The 22054-nt window shown below is 37.5% G+C and overlaps 2 protein-coding genes across 7 annotated transcripts in view; both read right to left on the bottom strand.

Annotated features, from left to right (window-relative positions):
- BCAP29 (B cell receptor associated protein 29) overlaps nucleotides 1-3605 on the bottom strand; it is a 55652-nt gene extending 52047 nt beyond the window's left edge. For all 4 annotated transcript variants that reach the window (XR_014139412.1, XR_014139413.1, XM_081800718.1 and 1 more), the window contains exons 1-2: nucleotides 3487-3605; nucleotides 2919-3025 (exon numbers count right to left, since the gene is read on the bottom strand). Coding sequence is in view for 2 of the 4 variants with exons in the window: in XM_081800718.1 (XP_081656844.1) it covers nucleotides 2919-3010 (92 nt within the window). In the remaining 2 variants the exon portion in view is untranslated. The remainder of the gene's footprint in view (nucleotides 1-2918; nucleotides 3026-3486) is intronic.
- A 705-nt stretch (nucleotides 3606-4310) lies between these two features.
- On the bottom strand, nucleotides 4311-21970 carry DUS4L (dihydrouridine synthase 4 like). Of its 3 annotated transcripts, none has more exons than XM_081800716.1 (7): nucleotides 17319-17450; nucleotides 12795-12834; nucleotides 12569-12690; nucleotides 9603-9720; nucleotides 8435-8557; nucleotides 6867-7093; nucleotides 4311-6159 (listed from the first exon to the last, which is right to left on the bottom strand). In XM_081800716.1, the coding sequence occupies exons 3-7, from the start codon at nucleotides 12633-12635 to the stop codon at nucleotides 5912-5914; spliced, it is 783 nt and encodes a 260-aa protein (XP_081656842.1). In that variant the 5' UTR covers nucleotides 12636-12690; nucleotides 12795-12834; nucleotides 17319-17450; the 3' UTR covers nucleotides 4311-5911. The 3 variants fall into 3 exon arrangements, with proteins under 3 accessions (XP_081656842.1, XP_081656841.1, XP_081656839.1); XM_081800715.1 differs by lacking the exon at nucleotides 12795-12834 and adding an exon at nucleotides 21101-21356 and having other exon boundaries at nucleotides 4314-6159; nucleotides 17319-17455; XM_081800713.1 differs by lacking the exon at nucleotides 12795-12834 and adding an exon at nucleotides 21831-21970 and having other exon boundaries at nucleotides 5570-6159; nucleotides 17319-17455.
- Nucleotides 21971-22054: the final 84 nt, after the last annotated feature.

Raw genomic sequence — 22054 nt, 5'->3', positions numbered from 1 at the left:
GCCACCCAGGCGCCCCTTACGAGGGCATTTTAAATGAATAACAGATTCATGGAGTCCAAAGGAGACATAAAAGTAATAAGCACCTAATAAAACTTCAAATACAACTTTAAAAAAAGTTTTACTTTAAGATTAGGACAAATTATTAACTAATAAATTGGGAAAACAACCCTAAGTAATAACTTGAAGTTGGTAAGAGGAGGGAGACTAATATAGATGGAGGAGGTCCCTTTGCCTCTATGCTTCCAATTCCAGAGATGCTAATCAAATTTTTCATTACAAAAATTTTATATTTTTAGAAAGAGAAGATAAGTGGCAATACCTTCATCTAAGTCCCAATGCAAATTCACATTTCAAGGGTCAGTATAAAAGGGAACACAAAAAAGATTTCCTACAGGGAACAACGAGCAGTTTCTACTAATACTCAATTCAAGGAGGAAATGATAATAGTTGTTATATATTGAGTCATTACTATACTACGGTTCTAAGCACTTTTACATATTTTAGCTCATTTAATCACCACAATCACTATATGAGGTGGGTACTAAGTATTACCTCTATTTTACAGATGGCGAAACTGGCCAGAGATGGTAAATAATTTGCCCAAGGTCATGCAGTAACATGCAAAGTTGGGACATACACCTAGGAAGCCTGACTTGTAACTATGTGTCTTTTTTTTTTTTAATTTTAATTAAAAAAAAATTTTTTTTTTAAAGATTTTATTTATTTATTTGAAAGAGAGAGAATGAGAGAGAGCACATGAGAGGGGGGAGGGTCAGAGGGAGAAGCAGACTCCCCGCCGAGCAGGGAGCCCGATGCGGCACTCGATCCAGGGACTCCAGGATCATGACCTGAGCCGAAGGCAGTCGCTCAACCAACTGAGCCACCCAGGCGCCTGTGTCTTTTTTTTTTTTTTTTAAAGATTTTATTTTTTTATTTGACACAGAGAGAGAGAGAGACCATAAGCAGGCAGACATGTAGGCAGAGGAAGAGGGAGAAGCAGGTTCCCTGCTGAGCATGCAGCCTGATGCAGGGCTCGATCCCAGGACCCTAGGATCACGACCTGAGCTGAAGGCAGCTGCTTAACCGACTGAGCCACCCAGGCGCCCCTGTAACTATGTGTCTTTAACCAATGGGTTATGTGAGTAAATAATAGCCAAATTAAATAAAGATTGAAGCCTTTTCTTTGAAGATATGGTGATACCTGTATAAAATATTAAAAGATGTGACTACACACAGTAAGGACATACTATAAATGAACTGCGTTCATATATATATGGTATATATATATATACACCATATTTTCTTGTGTATATTTGTACATGAGCCTATATATAATCTGTGTATTTACATATATATCAAAGAGCTACTTGAATAGTATAGAGAAAAAATATTTGGCAAGAAGAAAAAGATCCATAATCTATGGAATGTTTTCATGCAGAAAATATTAACTGACCATATATATACATATATATATATTCGCAATCTTAAGCCTTATTTATAAATCAGATGTTTATAAATAAAATCTTTCCTTTTCTTGAATAAAGGACTCTCTTGTTGCAACTACTACCAAAAAGCTAACAGGGCACTATAGAGATTTGAAACAAATGGACAGGATGAGCAGGTAGAGTAGAAAAAGCACTAGGCTGAAAGCCAGATTCTTGTCTGGAGCCTGCCATGGATCAGCTAGATGACTTTAGACTACTTAGACTACTGAATGAGTGGGTTGGAAAAAAATGATCTCTAATGTTCCTTCTTACAGTATGATTCAATTTTTTTTCTTTAGTAAGGAAGAAGTGATGGCATAGCTGATAGACAAGGACAGAAGTGAGTAGCAATCTAGGTAGGGAAGAAGCAAGTTAAGAGATGTAAAGATCACCTGGAGGCTGAGTCAAAGTAAAAATTTTCGTAAGTCTCTTCCAGTATTGGGATCTCACTGAATTTATCTCTAGGATCTCATTTATGAAAGATTTTCTTTTATGTCATGAGCATGAAGAAAGGTGTTGCAACATTTTTATTAAAAGTGCATTTCACCATTCATACTATCAACTTTCTGGATCTAAAACTGAACTCCCCAGATGGCAGATACACTTGTGGTGAGCATGGCATAACCAGAGAGAAGTTGAATCACTAGGTTGTACACCTGAAACTAATCTTACACTGTGTGTCCACTCTACTAACAGCCATCCCCCACAGCCCCCAAACTGAGCAATATGAGGATTATTACAAGGGTAAAGTGAGCCAAGGCTTCAATTTAAATACTTAGTGCTGTAAAGACCTTTGAAGGTCTTTAAGGAATTAACGCTAATGTATGGTTGTGGTACTTTCCATATTCAGCACTTTTAGTATATATTATTTCTGTGTATGGGAAAAAGTGGTAAAATTGCCATTTAAACATTAATGAAGCTATCTTTGGGTTACATAAGAACACCACCAAGAATCATTTACTGGCTTAACTTTCTACATTGTTGTTCCACTGCCCCAACGAAACATTTCTGCGCCCATGCATGTTGTTAACATCATTTATCCATTTCCCTTTTTTTAGTTCATTGTTCCAACTCAGGACAATAAACAAGGTTAGGTTTGGTGACGATATGTATTAAAAGTATAACCACGGCTTTATTATATCTGTAATCAACAGAACCAAAAGGACTGGGTACTTTTCCTTTTAGAAGTGAGGGGAAGCAGCTGATTCGTTTGTACATATAATAAAAAGTTTTATATGAAGTGATATTTTAATATTATTAGACAGTACCTAATATTTGTGAGTTTAAAGAGCACCTTTTATATAATCAGCATTCAAAACTTTTTAATCTTAAGAAAACTTTTCCGATATCACACTAAACAGTCTAAAGTAGCTAATCATCCTTCCTGTACTTATTGTAACTTATACTTATTGTAACGATTTGGAGGTTTCCTACCTCTGAGGAGGAATAAAAGGCAGACAGAAGATTAAAATAAGTCCTATTTCAGCATAAAGAAAGGTTGCAACTGCCACCCACTGGAGTGTCATTTTTTCTCTTCACACCTAAATAGAGAAACCGTTTACTTTGCTGCCTTTCAAAGAAAAGAACTTGGTTAAGGGCCCTGGGGCGCAATGTTTTAGTCCAGGGGACTGACGGGGGGCTCCGACTTTACTCTAACCCGAGGCGCCTGGCCTTAACCCGCGGCGGGAGGGGTGGGGCACGGGTCAAGGGTGGGCCGGGAGGCCCGCGTCTTCACCTCCCCGGCGAGCCCTGCGGAACCGACGAGGCGGCCGGCGCCTCACGGAGGACGTGCTTGCCGGCCACCTCGCAGCGACAGCAACCTAACGCTGCCTTCCGCTAACGCCCGCGACGAGGGGCCCTCCCACTCCGCGAACGCGCCGCGGGCTGGGCCAGCTCCCGAGGTTCAACCGCGGGGGGAGAGACGCGACCCCGCCGCCCCGCGCGGCCTGGCGCTCCTCCCCGCCTCGGGGCCCGCGACTCCCGGGCACCCGCCCGGCCTTACCCCGCCTGCGGCCGGCCTGGTTCCCCTCGCTGCTCCGCGCAAGCCGACGCGCGGGACGTCAGACGCCGCGGCGGGGCGGGGGGGGCGGGGAGGGGAGCGGTGGGGGGGGCGGGGAGGGGAGCGGTGGGGGGGGCGGAGGAGAGCGCCCCACCCCCCCTCCCCGCCGGCTCCCAAACCGGAACCGCGGGGTCGGAGCCCGCCGAGGTCGCAGACGGCGTGAGGACTATTAGAATAATTGTTTTCTAATTGATGGTGGAGTTAGAGGGTGACTCAGACTTTTCGGCTGAGTGCTTGGGGTTCCCCGGTCAACTTCTTCAAGAGAGCCGACTGTAAATTTCTAATAAAGTGTGGTTTGGGTGGGAGGGGCGCGGATAACCGACGTTTTCCGAAAGAGCTTTTTGGGGTCCACGGAAAAGGAATGGCGCCGGAGCGGGAGGGTTCGATAGGGTGATGCGAATTCAGTGGACCTGTTTGAAAGGCGCTCTTTTCCTGTCCTTTCCTGTTCCGTCTTTCTTTGGTAGAAACGGTCTTATTGTCCGGAATTGCGCTAGAGTTAAATGGAAGACGCAGGATTGGTGGTTGTGCAGCATTTTGTTCTTGTGAGAACGTGGAAAAATATGCAGCTTCAAAACATTTCCCTGCTCTGTCTGCAGGCTGGGAAGAGACCATACAATCTAGAGAGATGTTTGGGGACTGAGAGGGAGACAAAACAATGTGTGTGGCTGCATTCCTTCAGTTAATATTTTCCAGATTTTCGAATTGCGTGAATACACTATTAATTTTTTTAAAATATTGACAAGATATCAGAAATGCAAATGACAGTATTATCCTCCTGGACAGAATTATTTTGGGAATATTAAATGATGTAAATAAAGAGATAATTATAGAACCTAAAAATACATTTAAGTGGTGCTTTTTCTTATCACAAATATACTTGATCACACAGAAAAGAGAGAAAAAAGACTATAAATTAACTATAAGGAAGGTATTTTTTTTTTTAAATCAAACGCGTTTAGAACTCCATGCTCTTCCACACTGGTTCCTTTGGAAGGCTGTGCACCGTACTCCATGCTGTTGTGCACACACACTAGTTTAATTCACTTCAGAGTTAATTTACAAACACAAAAATTACAAATTTTGACTATAGCTCCCTATTCTTACATGTTACATCAAGTGAAAAAGCCAGTTATCTTTAAAAATATGTTAATTGAAAAAAGAAAGTATAGAATGTGCCTAAAAAATATGGCAACACAGTGTTTAGTTTAAAATGGATTCATTTAATATTGCCAAACACTTGAATTAAGCAGTTTTAGATAACTGTCTCCTGATACAGTTTTCATGTTGGTAGTATAGACTAATATCTTAACTATGTAACTTTTAATAGTTAACTGAGATACTTAATTCTTGCAGTGGCACATTCACCACCAACAAAATTCTCTTAGTAACACTCCCAGACCATGGAACTTTAAAATTATAAAAAAAATTAAAATTATCATCAACTGCTGGGAGGCATAAAAATAACATCATAAATAAATCACTAAAAACAGGGTATGGAAATTAGGTTTTTAAATTAAAAATTAAATTTCTCTAAGAAATATTTCAAATATATAATCATTGCCAGACTGGTTACCAAAATTTTATACATAAAATGTGGGGGACTAAAACTAATTTTATCATTTTAGGTACAGGTGTATTTATCAAGCTCTCAATCTTGTAGGATCTAGAAGACTTGAAATGTAATGAAGTTAATGTCATTTAAAGAGTTTCATGCATCTTAGTTTTAAATTATTGAAAACATCACACATAATTAAATTCAGTTACATACAGTTTAAAACAAATACCTTGAGGTGTCCTTCATGAATTAGGAAGTACCAATTTGATTTTCCAATTTGAATTTTTACTCTAAGCCCTGAAAGTAATTCTATAGAAAATTTCTTGTTCCTTTTCATTTTATATAGAATTGGCATTCATTCTGTCACTTTGCACTTATTTTCACTCAAACATGCTTCATGTTAACTTATAAGTACTATAGGACTCATACTTTTAGTATTAAAAAGTTTTATTTATTTAAAAATGTTAAAAACACAATTCCTTTAGGAAAAAAATTCTGAGGTTTTTTGTTTTTGTTTTTAAATCCATAACAGGATTCAGAGCAGTATTTGTCAATGTTTGGTAGGATGACCAGGATGTTTGATCTACCTGGGGTCCTCTTTAAAACTAAATTTTGTTTCCACCCTAGAGATCTACTGAATCAGAATCTCTGAGGATGGGGTCTAGGACTAACTTTTTAAAATGTTCTCAGGGCACTGTTTTTATGCTAATGTGTGAGAGACACTGACTTAAAGTAGAAACCAAAATGTGACCATGGGTGGTTTCACTGTAGATATAAAATGAAGTAAATATTAAAATAATTTAGGAAGTCCAGTCAAATCCCATAATGGTCTGTAAGGTAGTCTAAGACTGCTGATGTGCTTGACAAAGCGTTAAATATTCTTTTTTCCTGTCTTGAAGTTATCTTTTCCATCATGTACATTAAATGTTGATGGAAACACATATACGGAGTTCCAAGTTCAAGAGCAATGTCAACCCAGTCCCAGATGCACTTCAGTGGGGTTTCCTCATATCCAGCAAACATGGCCGGGTTTGCTAAGAGTCCTCTTGCAACCATCACACCTATAAATTAAAGCATATCACATTTGTCCACACATTAAGAACTCATGGTTATGAGGTCAAACTTAATGAAACAAACTGAGAATATTGAAAAATGAAGTAATATTACAAGGTTTCACAATAATCACATATTAGTCTAAATTACAAAACAATTTGATATGTCTGTAAACCAATAATGTTTCAATGTACTTATAAGAATTTAAAAAAAATTTTTAAGACTTCTACATTAAACAGTCTCTAGGGATTTTTTTTTTTTTTTTAGGGTTAATCCAGATTGTCGTAAGTTGGGTTTGCTTAGGTTTATTTGCATTCTCCCATCTAGGCATACTTATCACAGGCCTTGGTGTGCCAACAATTTAAGGGAGTAATAAAACTGCATAGCAGTATGTAGTTCCTTTGGCTCCTATGACCACTCTGTGTTTACTAATTCTCATTTCTATCTTACTAAATGGCTATTTTACTAATAGCCTTCTAACTGGATATGATGGTGGGAGAAAAGTAACTGACTTACCCAAATTAAAACATCTACTGCCTCTAAGTAAAAGAGTTAACATAATTTTAATAAGTTGTTTAGCTTAAATCAGTACAACAGGAAAATATGGCTCCAGTTTAAAGACAAATAATGAAAAATCACATTAACATTACTCTCCTATCCCCACTTTTTTTTTTGCTAATTAAAAATCAAAAAAACTCAAGTACTTATTTCTTACCATCTGTCCCAGTAATATGCCACACATTTTTTGCTTCTTTTAAGTTTCTGATGTCTCCGTTAGCAATTACAGGTATAGACATGTTTTCCTTAATTATTTTAATGGCCTCATAGTGAACGGGCTGATGTCTTTCTTCAGCAGTTCTTCCATGGACTGTAATCCAAGAAACTCCTGTTGCCTCAGCCTTTCGACAAAGATCTACAGTTCTTGTAAGGTCATCATGGATCCTGTAATTTCAAAATTACATCAGTCTACTTGCAGCATACAAATCTTAATGATAAAATTAATAAGCTAAATAAAATATTTCATCTGATACATTATTCAGTTAGCTTTGCTATATTATCACCACATGCCACTATCAAAAGGTTTTGTTCAGAGATCAGTTCCCATTTAAGACTTCAAATTTAGCGGGACGCCTGGGTGGCTCAGTCAGTTAAGCATCTGCCTTCAGCTCAGGTCATGATCCCAGGGTGCTGGGATCGAGTCCCGCATCGGGCTCCCTGCTCCGCGGGGAGCCTGCTTCTCCCTCTGCCTCTGCCTCTCTCTATCTCTCATGAATAAATAAAAAAAATCTTTAAAAAAAAAAAAAAGACTTCAAATTTAGCTATTTCACTATTGGCAACAATAGGATGACAAATTTTACCTTACTTAGTGCTTCACCCTTTTGGCTTTGATAACTGAAAAAGTCATCCAAGTACTATCATGGAGGAATGGAAAGATAGTATCCTATTATCTGTTGTGTATGCCCCAATCCCCGAGTGGGAAAATATAATACATTATCATGAAATATATTTTTAACCTGTCACCCAAAAACCTATTCCTGGTTTATTTTCTTTTCATTGTGAAATTTTAGTGCAAATATTATTACTATTTTCTACTCTTGGTACCAGGAATGTTTCTCAGCATCGTCATCATTATTATTTTTCTAAAGTAGACTTCAGGCTCAGTGTGGAGCCTGGCGAAGGACTTGAACTCACGACTCTGAGATCAAGACCTGAGCTGAGATCAAGAGTTGGACGCTTAACCGAGAGAGCCACCCAGGCGCCCTTCTCAGCATTATTAATTAGGCAGTACATGGAAAAAAACAGAGGGTTTCTTTTGAGGGGAAGTTTTTTTTTTTGGTTTTTTTTTTTTTAAAGATTTTATTTATTTATTTGAGAGAGAGAATGAGAGAGAGCACATGAGAAGGGGGAGGGTCAGAGGGAGAAGCAGACTCCCTGCCGAGCAGGGAGCCCGATGCAGGACTCGATCCAGGGACTCCAGGATCATGACCTGAGCCGAAGGCAGTCGCTTAACCAACTGAGCCACCCAGGCGCCCGAGGGGAAGTTTTTAATAATAAAGGGATGTTTTAATTTCTGTTAAAAAATACAAAAATGAAGTTGTTCTGTTATTTTTATAAATAAAAATTATGGTAGTCATTTACTAAACGTCTTATTTCTACATTTCCATACACTAGCTACCAATTTATTAAGGATGGATACCTTCACACTCTTAGACAAAAGGAATTTTTTTTAAAATTTCCTAAGTAATGGACTATCTTGTCAGTAGATTAAAATATTGTCTTTACCTTATTTTAATAGATACTGAAAATGTGGGATTTTCCACTTGATTTCTTACTTGTTTCACCATATCTCGAACAAGCTCTGGCTTGTTTATTAAGCAAGCTCCATAACCTTCTGCCATTGCCCACCTTTATAAAGCAGACACAACAAATGAATTGTAAATAGATGGACGAGGAGATACAGTTTTAAAAGCACCGTAAGTACATCTATTTCTCTATCTTAGTGACCTGGAATGGAATCAGATTTTTATAATTCACAGATCCAACATTTTAAAGTGGATCGATAGGAGATAAGGAAAACATGTTCCCAGATCAAAAAGTACTTAGGAGAAATGGTTTTCATTGGCAAGTGAGAAAATTAAATTAAAATTAATTCAACCAAAACAGACTTAGGTATTTGTAATTAATTTCAATTACTTCAGATTTTTAGAATTCCAAATTTGATGTTTATTGTACATAACAAGATTTTTATTAATCTTAATAGTAGAAAGATATTTTTGGCTTACAGCATTCCAACACCACTAAACAGCTTATTTAACTCTCCTAATGAGTATACAAATATGTCTAATCTGGTTTGGATTATGATGTACTTAAAACCTTGATTTTATTCTTTGGACAAATTTTGTATTATTGACAGATAATCTGACCTGGTGCTAGGAAGGTAGGAATATTAGTATCAAATTAAGCAACCTATCAATACCCAGTTACTCAGACTCAACCAAACAACTATGGTATAGAAAGAAAAGGTAATTATAAGAAAGTATTCTTATAGAGAAAATTAATTAGGAGAAAACAAGTGGTGATTTCTCAAATCATAGAATCACAGTTTCTTGTCTGACATAGCAGTAAAAATTCACTTTAGGGACTGCTATAAATGCTCTAGTCTTCCCTAGCTACTTATGGGTCAGGTTCAAGGCAGATCACACACAAAAAAATTCTAGTGGTAAGACAAAACACTAATCTATACCTTGTTTTAGGCTTCAGAAAATACCTTTGCATATCTGTTCCTAAATAATCTTTCCTTATTTTTTTCTTGCTTATTTGGAGCCCAAGTGCTTTAACTCTATTTTCTTTATTTTTTTTAATTCTTGGAAGACTAGAGAAATAGTTTATCATGTTCACATAGTTTTTTTCTAATTTTTCTGAAAATTCTTCCAACTTCTTTAAGCTTTACCTCTGAGGGCAACCACAGTTAATGTCTATTCCATTCGCATAAGGACAGACAATACGAGCAGCATCAGATAAAAGTCTTGCATCATTAGCAGCAAACTGAACAATCAATGGGCAATCACCTGATAAAATGAATAGCTCAACATTAAAATTCACAGAAACACACACACACACACACACACACGATACACCAAACTCGTCATGTTTGTATGGGATAATAACTATTTTCAGCCTAAGAAGTATCTGTTCAAACAACATAGCATTTAACTAATTTTAAATATTTTAAATTAAAAGTAATTTACATTTAGTTTAAATTCAAACAGTATAAAATCTGATAAAATGAACATTACAACCCTCCTGACAAACAGATCCCATTTCCAAAGATGAGAATTAGTTTATTGTATTCCAGAACAATTTATGTATACCTGTAAAATTTAAGCAAATGTGAACATTTTATATATATTTCCATGCCTACTGCTTTTTTTCCCCCCTTGATATATCTGGGAGTTGTACTCAGACCTATTTTCTTCTTTTTAGTAGCGTATTCTTCTGTATGGACCACAGAGTGTACTTCTAGACTGTTTTTCATTTGTGGCTTTTGCAAACAACGCTGTGATGAGAATACTGTTAAACACATGCTACTCTGAGTGTATTCATAGGGTAAATTCCCAGGAATGTAACTGCTGGATAGGCATCTAACATTTTGATAGACACCACAAAGCTTTCTTTCAGAAGAGTTTACCAATACAGATACACAACAATATGGACGGCAGTTCTTGTTTCCTCACAACTTATTCTACATTGTATATCCAACAATGTGTATTTTTATTTGTGGGTTCTCTCTCCATATTCTTTGGCTATTTTTCTACATGTAATTCTTCTTTTAATTGTTCTTTATTTTCTTATTATTTTTAAAAATTTTATTTATAAAACAAAGAAATGAGTTCTGCTATCGTAAATATATATCTATTTTAAAGATTTTATTTGAGAGAAAGAGAGAGAACGAGCAGGGGAAGGGGCAGAGGGACAAGCAGACGCCCCGCTGGGCATGGAGCCTTGATACAGGGCTCCATCCCAGGGCCCTGAGATCACCACCTGAGCCCAAGTTAGACGCTTAACCGACTGAGCTATCCAGGTGCCCCTCTATCGTAAATATTACATTCTTTCCAGGTTTTGGTTTGTCTTTGAGTACACGTGTGCTCCTTTCTAACATATAAAAGTTCACATTTTAATATAGAAAATGTGTCAGATACTTCCTAGGTTTTAAGGACATATTTTTCCCATCTTCCTTTGGGTTAGTGTTATAAACTCTGGATAGATGTATTTTAATCTTTCTAAAGTTCTTTTGAGGACTACCTATATGAGATTCACTAGGTGTTTGCCAAAATGCAGATTTCTGAGCATCATCCCAGTTTCACTGATTCAGAATTTCTTTTTTCTGTTTATTTTTATTTTTTTATTCAGAATTTCTATGGCAATCCACTGATTTATAGGACTAACATGGGGTAGGAGAATTTGCTTTTCCCCAAGGATATAGGATGTTTTTCCCTTTATAACTCAAAGAGTTAGAGTTTCAATTTAATAACCATTTATTAGTTTAATATATTTTCAACACAGGGCTAGAAGCTAAGGATACAAATCCATAAAAGATAATTCCAGACTTCAAGGAGCCCATAGTCTAGAGAATGGGAGACAGGCATACAAAGAGGATATTATAATACAGTAGAATTAAGTCCAATAAAAAGCCTGTGAGAGAGGATAATAGTGGAGGGTGATCTGGCAAACTCCCTGAACACAAACTTTGAGAGCTGGATTAAGAAGCATGCAGTGTCGTTTGCCAGAGAGATATGGATCTGGGGGACGGGCATAGCTGAGGAAAGGATATTCTACGTAGAGAAGTATGAGAGGATGGGGCACTTTCAGGAACTTAAATAAGTTAGTATTATTAAAGAATAAAGTTGGTGGAGGGTGCCTGGGTAGCTCAGTTGGTTAGGCCTCTCACTCTTGGTTTCCACTCAGGTCATCTCATGGGTCGTGGGATGGAGCCCCATGGCAGGTTCTGTGCTCAGTGGGGAGTCTGCTTGAAAGACTTCTTTCCCTCTGCCCCTCTCCCACTAGCATGTGCACATACACTTTCTCTCTCAAAATAAATAAATAAATCTTAAAAAAAAAAAAAAGAATAAGGTTGGTGGGCTGTGGAGAGAAACTAATGGAAGATAAAGCTGCATAAGATATATTCAGAGGCTGGATCATGAGGAACATTATAGATTATTCACAGGTATTGGGATTTTATTTTAAGTAATCTCTTCACCTAACCTGGGGCTTGAACTCACCACCCTGAAGTCAAGTGTCACATGCTTTACTGACTGAGCCAGCCAAGTACCCTGACACGTACTGGAATTTTACTCATTAGGCCACTGGTTTTCAATCTTTAGCAAACTCAGAATCACCTGGAGGGCTTTTTAAAACAGACCGGGGGACCACATACCCAAAGTTTCTGATTCAGTGGGCCTGGAGCAGAGCTGAGAAATTTCCATTTTGAACAAGTTTCCAGATGATGCTGATGCTGCTGGCCTGGGGTTTCAGCCCTTGAGAATCACTGCTTTAGGCCATGAGAGGTCCAAGAAGGATTTTAAGCAGGGAAGAGATGTGATCAAATTTACATTTTACAAAGGTTCCTTTGGGCTATTTGTAGGATGGTTTGGAATGGGGCAAGACTGGAGGCAGTGAGATAGGAACCTAATAGCTCAGGTGAGAGGATGGGGCCCTAAGGAAGGCTAACCTCATGCTTAGATGTATCATCCATAGTTTACAGGGCACAGAATAAAAGCATACTTAAAAAACTTACTAAAAACATAAAAAAACTAAAAGATTTAAAAATAAAATATCTGAATTGTGCTGTTTCTGATTAGACAAGATTTTTTTTTTTTTTTGGTTTTACAAAGTCAGCAAACTCTGGGTTTCACATACCTTGGTTTGTCGTAAATTCACTGTCTCGGGCTTTTATAGATCTGACAAAATCAGCAGCAACTATCATTGGTGTATAGCACAGATCACAACTGTATTTTCTTACTAATGTTCTAAAAGCCAACCTGCAAGCATATAAAACTTTAATTAGGCATTTAAAAAACACCACAATCATATGTACTTCCAAGTTTAATTTAATTACTAAATATTTATTAGAGGAAAGTTCTACCTTTGAGAGGCTAGAGTAGATGTACTTTTTCCTATTATGGCTGTGAAAAAAAGAAAAAAACAAGCCCAGATTGGAGTCATTTGCCCCTCCAGACCACAAACCAAGACTTAATTACAGTTTCAACCTATCCCAGGAATGTGACCTTTTAAAAGTCAATCTGAAATTTCTTGAACAGCAATAGTATAGTACTCTGCAGGATAAAAAAAAATCCCTGTTGTTCCCATCCCCACCAAAAGATATCCTGGCCTGAACCAATCTTTTCTTTTCTTTTGCTAATAACTACTTGTTCCACCCTCCTTCCTGTAAAAACCTCCCATTTTATAGAACTCCATGGTGCATCTCTCTACCTGCTAGGTGGGATGCTGTGCGATTCATGAATTGCTTAATAAAGCCAGTGAGATCTTCACATTTACTCAGCTGAGTTTTTTCTTTAACACTGCTCGGTATATTATATATAAAACAAACATAAGAAAACTCTGAAAGGTGGAGAGAAGAGAACAGAAAGGCTAGTGACCTTGGACCTGAGGAACAACAGTGGTGAGTTCCCTGGGTTTCTTTTTTGCCTCAAATATCCCAGATTTGGACCTGAAGAAGCTGGAACTCAGAAATACCAATGAGTGCAGACAAAAAGAGCCCCAACAAAAGTCAGCTCTCTCACCAAAGGACTAGGAAAGGGGAAGCCTAGCAAGACAGAACAATTTTAAATAGTGGCTCTACTCCAGCCAAACACCAGAGATAAAACTGTGGCCCCACCTCCAGAAGCAAAGGTTGAGTGGGGAGCTTAGATTTGTACTTTTCCAGGGCCAAAACAAAGTTCTCTAATACCTCTTCATAGTGGTGTCAGAGAAAGCCAGGTAGGAGCTGGGACTTTAATACTTTCTCCCTTCCCAAAATAAAAAAAATTAAAAAACAAAAACAAAAACAAAAAAAACCTTTCTCCCTTCCCACTGTTAAGTAGTATCAGAGGATGCTTAGTGAATAGCCAGGACTCTCAATAGAGTCCGGCAGGTACCAGGCCATCCCCTCCATGGCTTACCCCCAGCTCAGCAGTAATGAGGCGCCCCCTGTCCCCAGAGTGTCAAAGAAGACGAAATAGGAAATCTGGACTTTTACTTTCACCTCAGAGTGATGAGGTAGTGCTTTCTCATTCCTTTCCTGCTATAGTGATGGCAGGAAAAAAAAAGTTAAAACAGAAGGTTTGATATTTAGAATCAATCAATATAGTCCACTTTATTAAAAGGCTAAAAGAAAAATCACATAATTGTATCAATCAATGTAGAAAAAGCATTTGACAAAATAATATTCATGATAAAAAGAAAAAACCCTCAAGAAAACAGGAATAGGTAGGAACTTTCTCCACTTGATAAAAAGCATCCACAAAAAACTCCTACAGCTAACATACTTAAAGGTGAAAAATGGAACATATTTCTCCTAGATCAAGAAAAAGGCAGGGGCACCTGGGTGGCTCAGATGGTTAAGCGTCTGCCTTCCGCTCAGGTCATGATCCCAGGGTCCTGGGATCGAGCCCCACATCGGGCTCCTGGCTCAGCGAGGAGGCTGCTTCTCCCTCTCCCTCTGCCTCTCTCCGTGCTCATGCTTTCTCTCTGTATCTCTGTGTCTCAAATGAATAAATAAAATTAAAAAAAAAAAAAAGAACAAGGCAAAGATGCTTGTTCTCATCATTCTTATTTAACACAGTGCTGGAACTTCTACTCAGTGTATGAAAAGGAAATAAAAGGCATATGATGGAAAGAAAAAAATAAAACTGTCCCTATATGTAGATGAGATGATTGTCTACATAAATAATCCCAAGGAATTTATTTTAAAAAACTTCCAATAAGGAAGTTCAGTAAGTTTATAGGATACAAAATCAACATAAAAATCAATTTTATTTCTATATACCAACAGTGAATACATGGACACTGAAGTTAATAGTATAAAGCCATTTACAATTGCTACAAAAAAAGAAATAATCAAGTGTCTTACAAAACATGTATAGCACTTAATATGCTGAAAACTACACACGACGATGAAAAAAATAAAAGATCTAAATAAATGGGAAAGATACTATGTTCATGAGTTGGGAGACTCAACACAGAAAGGAATTCAATTCTCAAATTGATACACATATTTAATATAATTCTTCTGAAAATTCCAGCAAGATAATTTATAAGAAATTATTGAGAAAGGCAAAGGAACTAGAATAGCTAAAACAATACTGAGAAAGAAAAATAAGTGGGAAGAATTAATCTACCCAACTTAAAACTTATTATATAGCTATAGTAATCAAGATTGTGTAGTACTAGCAGGGATATAGACTCATAGATCAATAGAACTGAATAGGGAAAAAAAAAAAAAGATCAGAACAGGGAATGTAGATAAAGAGCCACATAAACATGCCCAAATGATTTCTGACAAAGATGCAAAAGAAATTCAATACTGGAAAGATAGCCTTTCAACAAATGGTGTTGGAGTAATTAGACATCCACAGGCAAAATAAAACAAAACAAAAAATACCCCTTCAACCTAAGCCTCACATTTATACAAAAATTAACTCAAAATTGATTTAAATGTAAAACAAAAAAAAACAAGACTTTTTGAAAAAAAAGTAGAGGAAAAACTTTAGGACTAAGAGCTACACAAAGTTCTCTTACACTTTACATCAAAAGCACAATTTACAAAAGGAAAAACTGGTAAATTAGATTTTATCATTAAATAAAAAGCTTTTGCTCTGTTAAGAGGATGAAAAGATAAGCTACATTCTGGGAGAACATATTTGCAAATCACATATCTGACAAAGGAATAGTATCCAGAATATATAGAGAACTCTCAAAAATCAGTAGTAAGGAAAAACTCAACAACAAAAATCTGATTAAAAAATGGGCAAAGGGCTTGAGTAGACATTTCTTCAAAGATATACCCATGGCCAATAAGCACATGAAAAGATGCTAAGCATCATTAGGGACATACAAAACCACAATGAGGTATCACTTTACAACCATTAGGATGCTATAGTAAGGGATGCCTGGGTGGCTCAGTCGTTAAGCGTCTGCCTTTGGCTCAGGTCATGATCCCCGCATCGGGCTCCCTGCTCCGTGGGGAGCCTGCTTCTCCCTCTCCCACTCCCCCTGCTTGTGTTCCCTCTCTCGCTGTGTCTCTCTCTGTCAAATAAATAAATAAAATCTTTAAAAAAAAAAAAGGATGCTATAGTAAAAGCAAATAAACAATACAATAAGTATTGGTGAGGATGGTGAGGAATTGGAACTCTTGTACACTGCTGGTGGGAATGAAAAAATGGAAAACAATATGGCGGTTCCTCAAAAAACTAAAAATAGAATTGCCATATGATCCAGCACTTATTCTGGGCATATATCCAAAAGAACTGGAAGACGTATTTATACATCCATGTTCATAGCAGTATTATTTGCAATAGCCAAAAGACGGAAGCAACCCAAGTGTCCATAAATGAATAAACAAAATATAGTACATACATACAAATGGACTATCATTCAGCCTTTAAAAAAGAAGGAGGTTCTGATACATGCTATGACATGGGTGAACCTTGAGGATATTACGCTCAGTGAAATAAGCCGGTCTCAAAAAAACCCAACTATTATATAGTTCCACTTATATGAGGCACCTACAGTAGCCAAGTTCAAAGAGTGAAAAAGTAGAATGATGATTACCAGAGAGTGGGGTGGGGAGTGGAATGGGGAGCTATTGTTTAATACGTGTAGAGTTTCAGTTTTGTAAAACAAAGAGCTTTAGAGATTGGATGTATAACAATGTGAATGCATTTAACACCACTGAACTGTACACTGACAAATGCCTAAGTTGTATCTTACCACAACTGAACAATTTTTAAAAACCAACTCAATAGTAAAAAAGCAATCTAATTAGAATATTGGCAAGAGACATAAAGAAACATTTCTTCAACAATATACAGGATAAATAAATACACGAAAACATTTTCAACATCACTAGCTATAAAGGAAATGGATATTAAAATCAATGAGATATCACTACACACCTATCAGATGGCTAAAATAAGAAACACGGTATTATCAAAAGTTGGTGAGGATAAGGAGAAAATAGATCCCTCATACTCTGTTGGTGGAAGTGTGAAACACTACAGACACTCCGGAAAATTTGGCAGTTTCTTAAAAACTAAACGTACAGTTACCACATGACCTAGCAATTGCAGTCCCGGGGATTCGTCCCAGACATATGAAGACTTACAAACAAAAACCTGTGCATGAATGTTTACATTTACTTAATATCTTTTATTTAATATCCTCTGTATCTTTATAGGTGGGGGTTACAAACACTATCTTTTTTTATAGATATAGAAAGTGAAGTTTGAAGGGGTTGTTTACTCAAGGCGACACACGATAGGAAAACAGTAACACCAGCACACAAGCCTAGATCATGACCCCAAAGCTAGGTGTTTGATGATCCCATATGGTGGTCAGAGCATAAAAAGGAAATCACATCTTAGCTCATTAACCATTTACTAATACTTACTTTGAATATCGAACCATTGGGGCACAGACTTTTACCAGCTGCCCAGAATGAAGCATTTCTATTGGATCTTTTTTTCTTTCTTGACATATTGTGGTTCGTATGCAGTCACTCTTCATGAATACAGATTTGTTTCAAATCTGACAAAGACAGTTTGCATAGAGAAAAATTACTTTCATTAGATGAATTCCCATCATTCTAACAATTTCAATTGCCAAGAACGTGTATGTGTATATGTATATATATATATATTTTTTTTTTGGGGGGGGGTCAGGCTTGTGGGCTCAGGAATCTTTTTAGCTTCTTTTCACAGTATCAAATAGGATACTACAGAATCTTGTCTCTATAAGTCACTGACAGTTTTTAGTACACTGTGAAATCATCACGTTTATATATTCGGTACAAATTACGCTTGTTCGTGTCAAACACTAACAGTTTCAAATTCTATATTTAACTCATGAAAGTAACATTTTCTGCTCAAATTAATAAATGCTCAAGATGTGGAAAACTACAAGTTTTTTTTCTTAGAATAACATGGTTTTTCATGTTATGTTTAAAATTTTCCATGTTACTGTTTGGTATTGATAAACCAGAAACTTTGATTTGAGTAATTTCATATATAAGACTGCATATGTCTGGCACTTTGAAATACTTTGTTTTATGCAGGAAAGCTAAATGGCATTAATTGAACAACTTTAAGTAGTTAGCATTTCAAGAGATTTACTGGTCTTATTTCATGTTTATTCTTATTTGCAATTTCTATTCTTTTTATCTGAATCAGAAGGCAAACACACTTTTATTTAAAAAAATTTAAATGTGGTATCATCTAGCAAAAATTTCAATTATAATCATATAATTGCATAGTAAATCACTTTTATACCCAAAGAGGTACAAGTGATTAAATTATAGTTCGTGTTTTTAAATTTGCTATACCTAAAATCCTGTCATTTCATAGTGTTGGCTGTTTTCCATATTCCAGTGTTTGGCTTTAGTAACTTAGCAACAGTTATGGGCAAACTTTAGGAAGGTCTAATTGCTCAACATGCAATTTTTTGTTTAGCTAATCCAGAAAGTACTATAATCTAAATATAAACCAATAATTTCAATTTCTTTAGGTATAATGTACAGTTGAAATAAGCTAGTTTTACTGACCAATGCTCAGTCTTTTACCTCTTTTTTATTTATTTTTAAAGATTTTATTTATTTATTTGAGAGAGAGAGGGAGGGAACAGGGGGAGGAGCAGAGGGAGAGGGATGGGCAGACTCCTTGCTGAGCACAGAGCCAGATGCTGGGCTGAGATCATGACCTGAGCTGAAATCAAGACTGGGATGCTTAACTTACTGAACCACACAGGCGCCCCTTACCTCTTTTTTTAAAGTAAAAATTTCTGATTAGAACAATGTAAGCCCACATACATAGGTAAAACATAAGCAAGAGAAAGGTAGTTCCTTTTCACGAGTCAAGCCTGTTCCTTCTCTCTTGCATTTTGTGTCCTGATTATGCCACCTCTACACACTCAAGTCAGAAACCTGGGGTTTGTCTTCCACTTCTCCATCTCCCACAAGTGTGTCAACCAACTAGTACCTTTAATTAAATCTTGAGCAAATCTTCATTGCCTTAGTCTATGTACTCATAATCTCCCATTTTGATGACTCTGACAGTTTTCTCTGAATCCCAGATAGAGTTGATCTACCTTACCCACTACACCCTAGGCTCTCCTGTCATGTGCACTTGTAATTACTTTTACAGAGTATAATAATAACACGTTCATTTCTTCTTGAGCTTTTGAGGGTATGGACACGTATTTAATCATTCAACAAATATTAAGTTCTTGTTGGGAATACAGATGGAAATACATTTCTCCTGTCTTTAAAAATCTATTAGACATACACAAAATGGTAGTTCTAATACATACACTGACACACAATTTAACTGTTGTGGAAATAATTGTCTAGAGAAATGAGGGAAATCATCAACAGTGGAGGAGTGAAAGCTTGAGCTGACATGTGGGAGATGGGGAACTGTCCTGTTACAGGGAGCAACATATATAAAACCAAAGAGGCTTGAAAATGTTTGATGAAATAAACCTGAAAAATGAACCATTAGTAGTGCCGTGTTATTTGAGATTAGGAGTGAGAAGGCCTAGATAATCATGGACCTTATATTCCATGTTAGTAATTTTTAGATTTTATACTATAGAACTTTGATTCTTAACCATTTTTCCACCTTTGTGGGTGATTTTTCATATGCACCCAACATGTTAATACGTGCATATGACATACTTTCATACATAGCAGATTTATGTACAGGCTGTATGTCTCTCCTTGTATATTTGTAAATGAAACATTTTAGCAGGAAAATGACATGATTAGATTTCTGATTTAGAAACATTTCACTGAAGGGGGTAGGGCTTTTGGCAAAATATCAAAGGAGGCTATTATAGTAAACCAGTCCAATGCATGAGTATCTGACCTGGGTCGCTAGGAAAAAGAACACACTTAAGACCTATTTAGAAATAAAAATAAAAGTAAACTGGCAAGATATTTAGGAAGTGGAAATCATTTCAGGACAGTGCATGTTTTATAGTATGAGAGAATTCTAGGATGATGTATATACTTTGGCTTTAGAGGCTAGGTGGATGGCAGTTCCAATCAATGAGATAGAAAATGAGGAGGAATAGGTTTTAGCAGGGAAACATGAGTTCATATTTGGGCACATTGAACTTGAGGTGCTCTTGGGATTTCCAGATGGTGATGCCTCACAACTGCTTATAGAGATATGGTGCTCAGGAAAAAGCTAGACATACAGACTGAGAGTCTTTAGCCTTTAGGTAATAAGTTGAAACTAAACACATGGACGAAGTACTTAAGGATGCCATATTTTGCAAGAAATCCTTAGAAGCACCAACATTTAAGTAAAAGACAAAGAATAATGCAAAGGAAACTGAGAGATGAATTCTGGAGCTGAGAAGAATAAACCCGAAGAGTGATATTCAAAAACTGAAAAGAGGGGAGAATATCAAGGAGGGAGGGGATAAGCAACTTAAACATCACAGAAAAGTTAAGAAAAAGACTAAAAAGCATCTAATAGCAACTAGGTCGTTAGTAACTTCAGCAAGAATAATTTCATTCTTATTCATTCTTGTAGTTCCAGTACATGGCACAAAGGCCTCCCTCAATATGTATTTGCTTAATGAATAAATCAGTAGTTTTCAATCTTGGTTGTAAATTAGAATAATCTGGGAAGTTTTTAAGAATCAGGATGCTCAAACCATACCCCAGACCAATTAAATGTGACTCTCTGGGCTTAGGATGCAGGTATCAGTGGTTTGTTAAAGCTCTCCAGGTGATTTCAATGTGTAGTTAAGCTTAATAAAGAAATTCATAAACTGCAAAGCACCTTACTTATGAGCTCCTTTGGAACAAGACAGGAAATGAGTCTCATCTGTAAACTGGTGCTGATGTGTATGGTTGGGGCTCAAATCTCTTCACTAAGTGAACGAATATTATGCAACTTTTCTACAATCTTCCAATGTAAAGCCAAGAAAAAAAGAACCCGTAATTCAAAGATGATACTTATTCATCAACCTTAAAGAATTACTAAAAATTTTGTGTATTATAGATAATGAAATCTAATGTGAGTCTGAGCACGCTGCCCTGAACAATTCCTGTGACTCATTCAGAACAATTCTAGTCAGATCGTGATTGAGACCAAAAACACTAGGGAAAAACCTGAGACAAAGTCAAGAGAAAGCATAAGGCAGTGTATCAAAAGACATGCTTACCTGAGTGGTTATGTGTATTAAATGCACAGAGTACTATTCTAGCACCTTGTTGAAATACTGTTAGCAGAATCGAGACAACCGTGTAGCTCCGGAATCGGGAAAAACTGGTTCTCCGTGTACAGGGTGTGTTATATTACAGATTCTCTTTATGTAGGAATGCCTAACCTTCTTGCACAAGAGTAGTTAACCTGTTAAATTATCAGTATTCATCTTGGGAGAAATCTAAGTGAATAATGCACTTGTATTAGCGGAGGAGATAACGGGAACTAACTTGATCTGACAGCTTCAATACTGTTAGTTGAGATATGGAAAATCCAACAGTTTGTAATAGGAAAAAGTTTGGCATCACTCCTAGCACGTGGCTGAAAAAGAGAGGAAGAGGCAGAAAAAGCTTAAGGTCAAGAGAGGGCAGAGACTGAATTCACTTGTCTTTTCCTGGTTCAGTCTTCCTTCTTCACCAACCTTCGGCTCTCCCTAACTCTGCCCTTAGTGTTCATTCCGGCAACTTCCTTCCCAAGCTTTCCCCGCCAGCCTTTACCCCAGGACTGTTAGCCAAGGCCTGTGACACATAAGGCTGGGGAGTTACTAACTTCCCCCAGCTGTGTTTGTGGAGTGCAAGCGAGGATCCCAGAAACCTCCGCTTTCCTGTCCAGCCTCCACCGAGAGGCCCCTGTTCTCAGGTTAAATACTTGCACAGAGATAAGCGCTACGGCCAGGCTCCCGCGCCCACCTTCTCTTCAGCCGGGGGAACGACGTCAGCCCCAGTGGCGCGACAGGAGACTGCGCAGGGCGCCAACACCGCGGCCTCGGCTTCCCCCGCGCACCGGGCCCTGGGCGCCCGCCAGCTCCGGGAGACACGCTGCTCTCAGCCGGGATTCGTCCAGCTGCGGCCGCTTAGCTGATTCCCTAGGCCGGCCGGGAGCCGCGGGCTGGGCGGAACGGGCGGCGCCGGCA

Source organism: Leptonychotes weddellii, chromosome 12, assembly GCF_054177405.1.
Source record: "Leptonychotes weddellii isolate Sample4059 chromosome 12, ASM5417740v2, whole genome shotgun sequence".
Taxonomy (NCBI): domain Eukaryota; kingdom Metazoa; phylum Chordata; class Mammalia; order Carnivora; family Phocidae; genus Leptonychotes; species Leptonychotes weddellii.
The sequence above is the reverse complement of the archived record's forward strand: the minus strand, read 5'-3'. Positions and strand labels throughout refer to the sequence as shown.

Excerpts from the sequence above, each read along its gene's own strand:
- DUS4L (XM_081800713.1), bottom strand. The coding sequence starts at position 17,434 with ATGAAGAGTGACTGCATACGAACCACAATATGTCAAGAAAGAAAAAAA. Across the intron at positions 12,691-17,318 it reads CCAATGGTTCGATATTCAAA|GTTGGCTTTTAGAACATTAG; the intron begins GTAAGTATTAGT and ends ATATGCTTGCAG. Across the intron at positions 8,558-9,602 it reads AACTGTGGTTGCCCTCAGAG|GTGGGCAATGGCAGAAGGTT; the intron begins GTAAAGCTTAAA and ends TGCTTTATAAAG.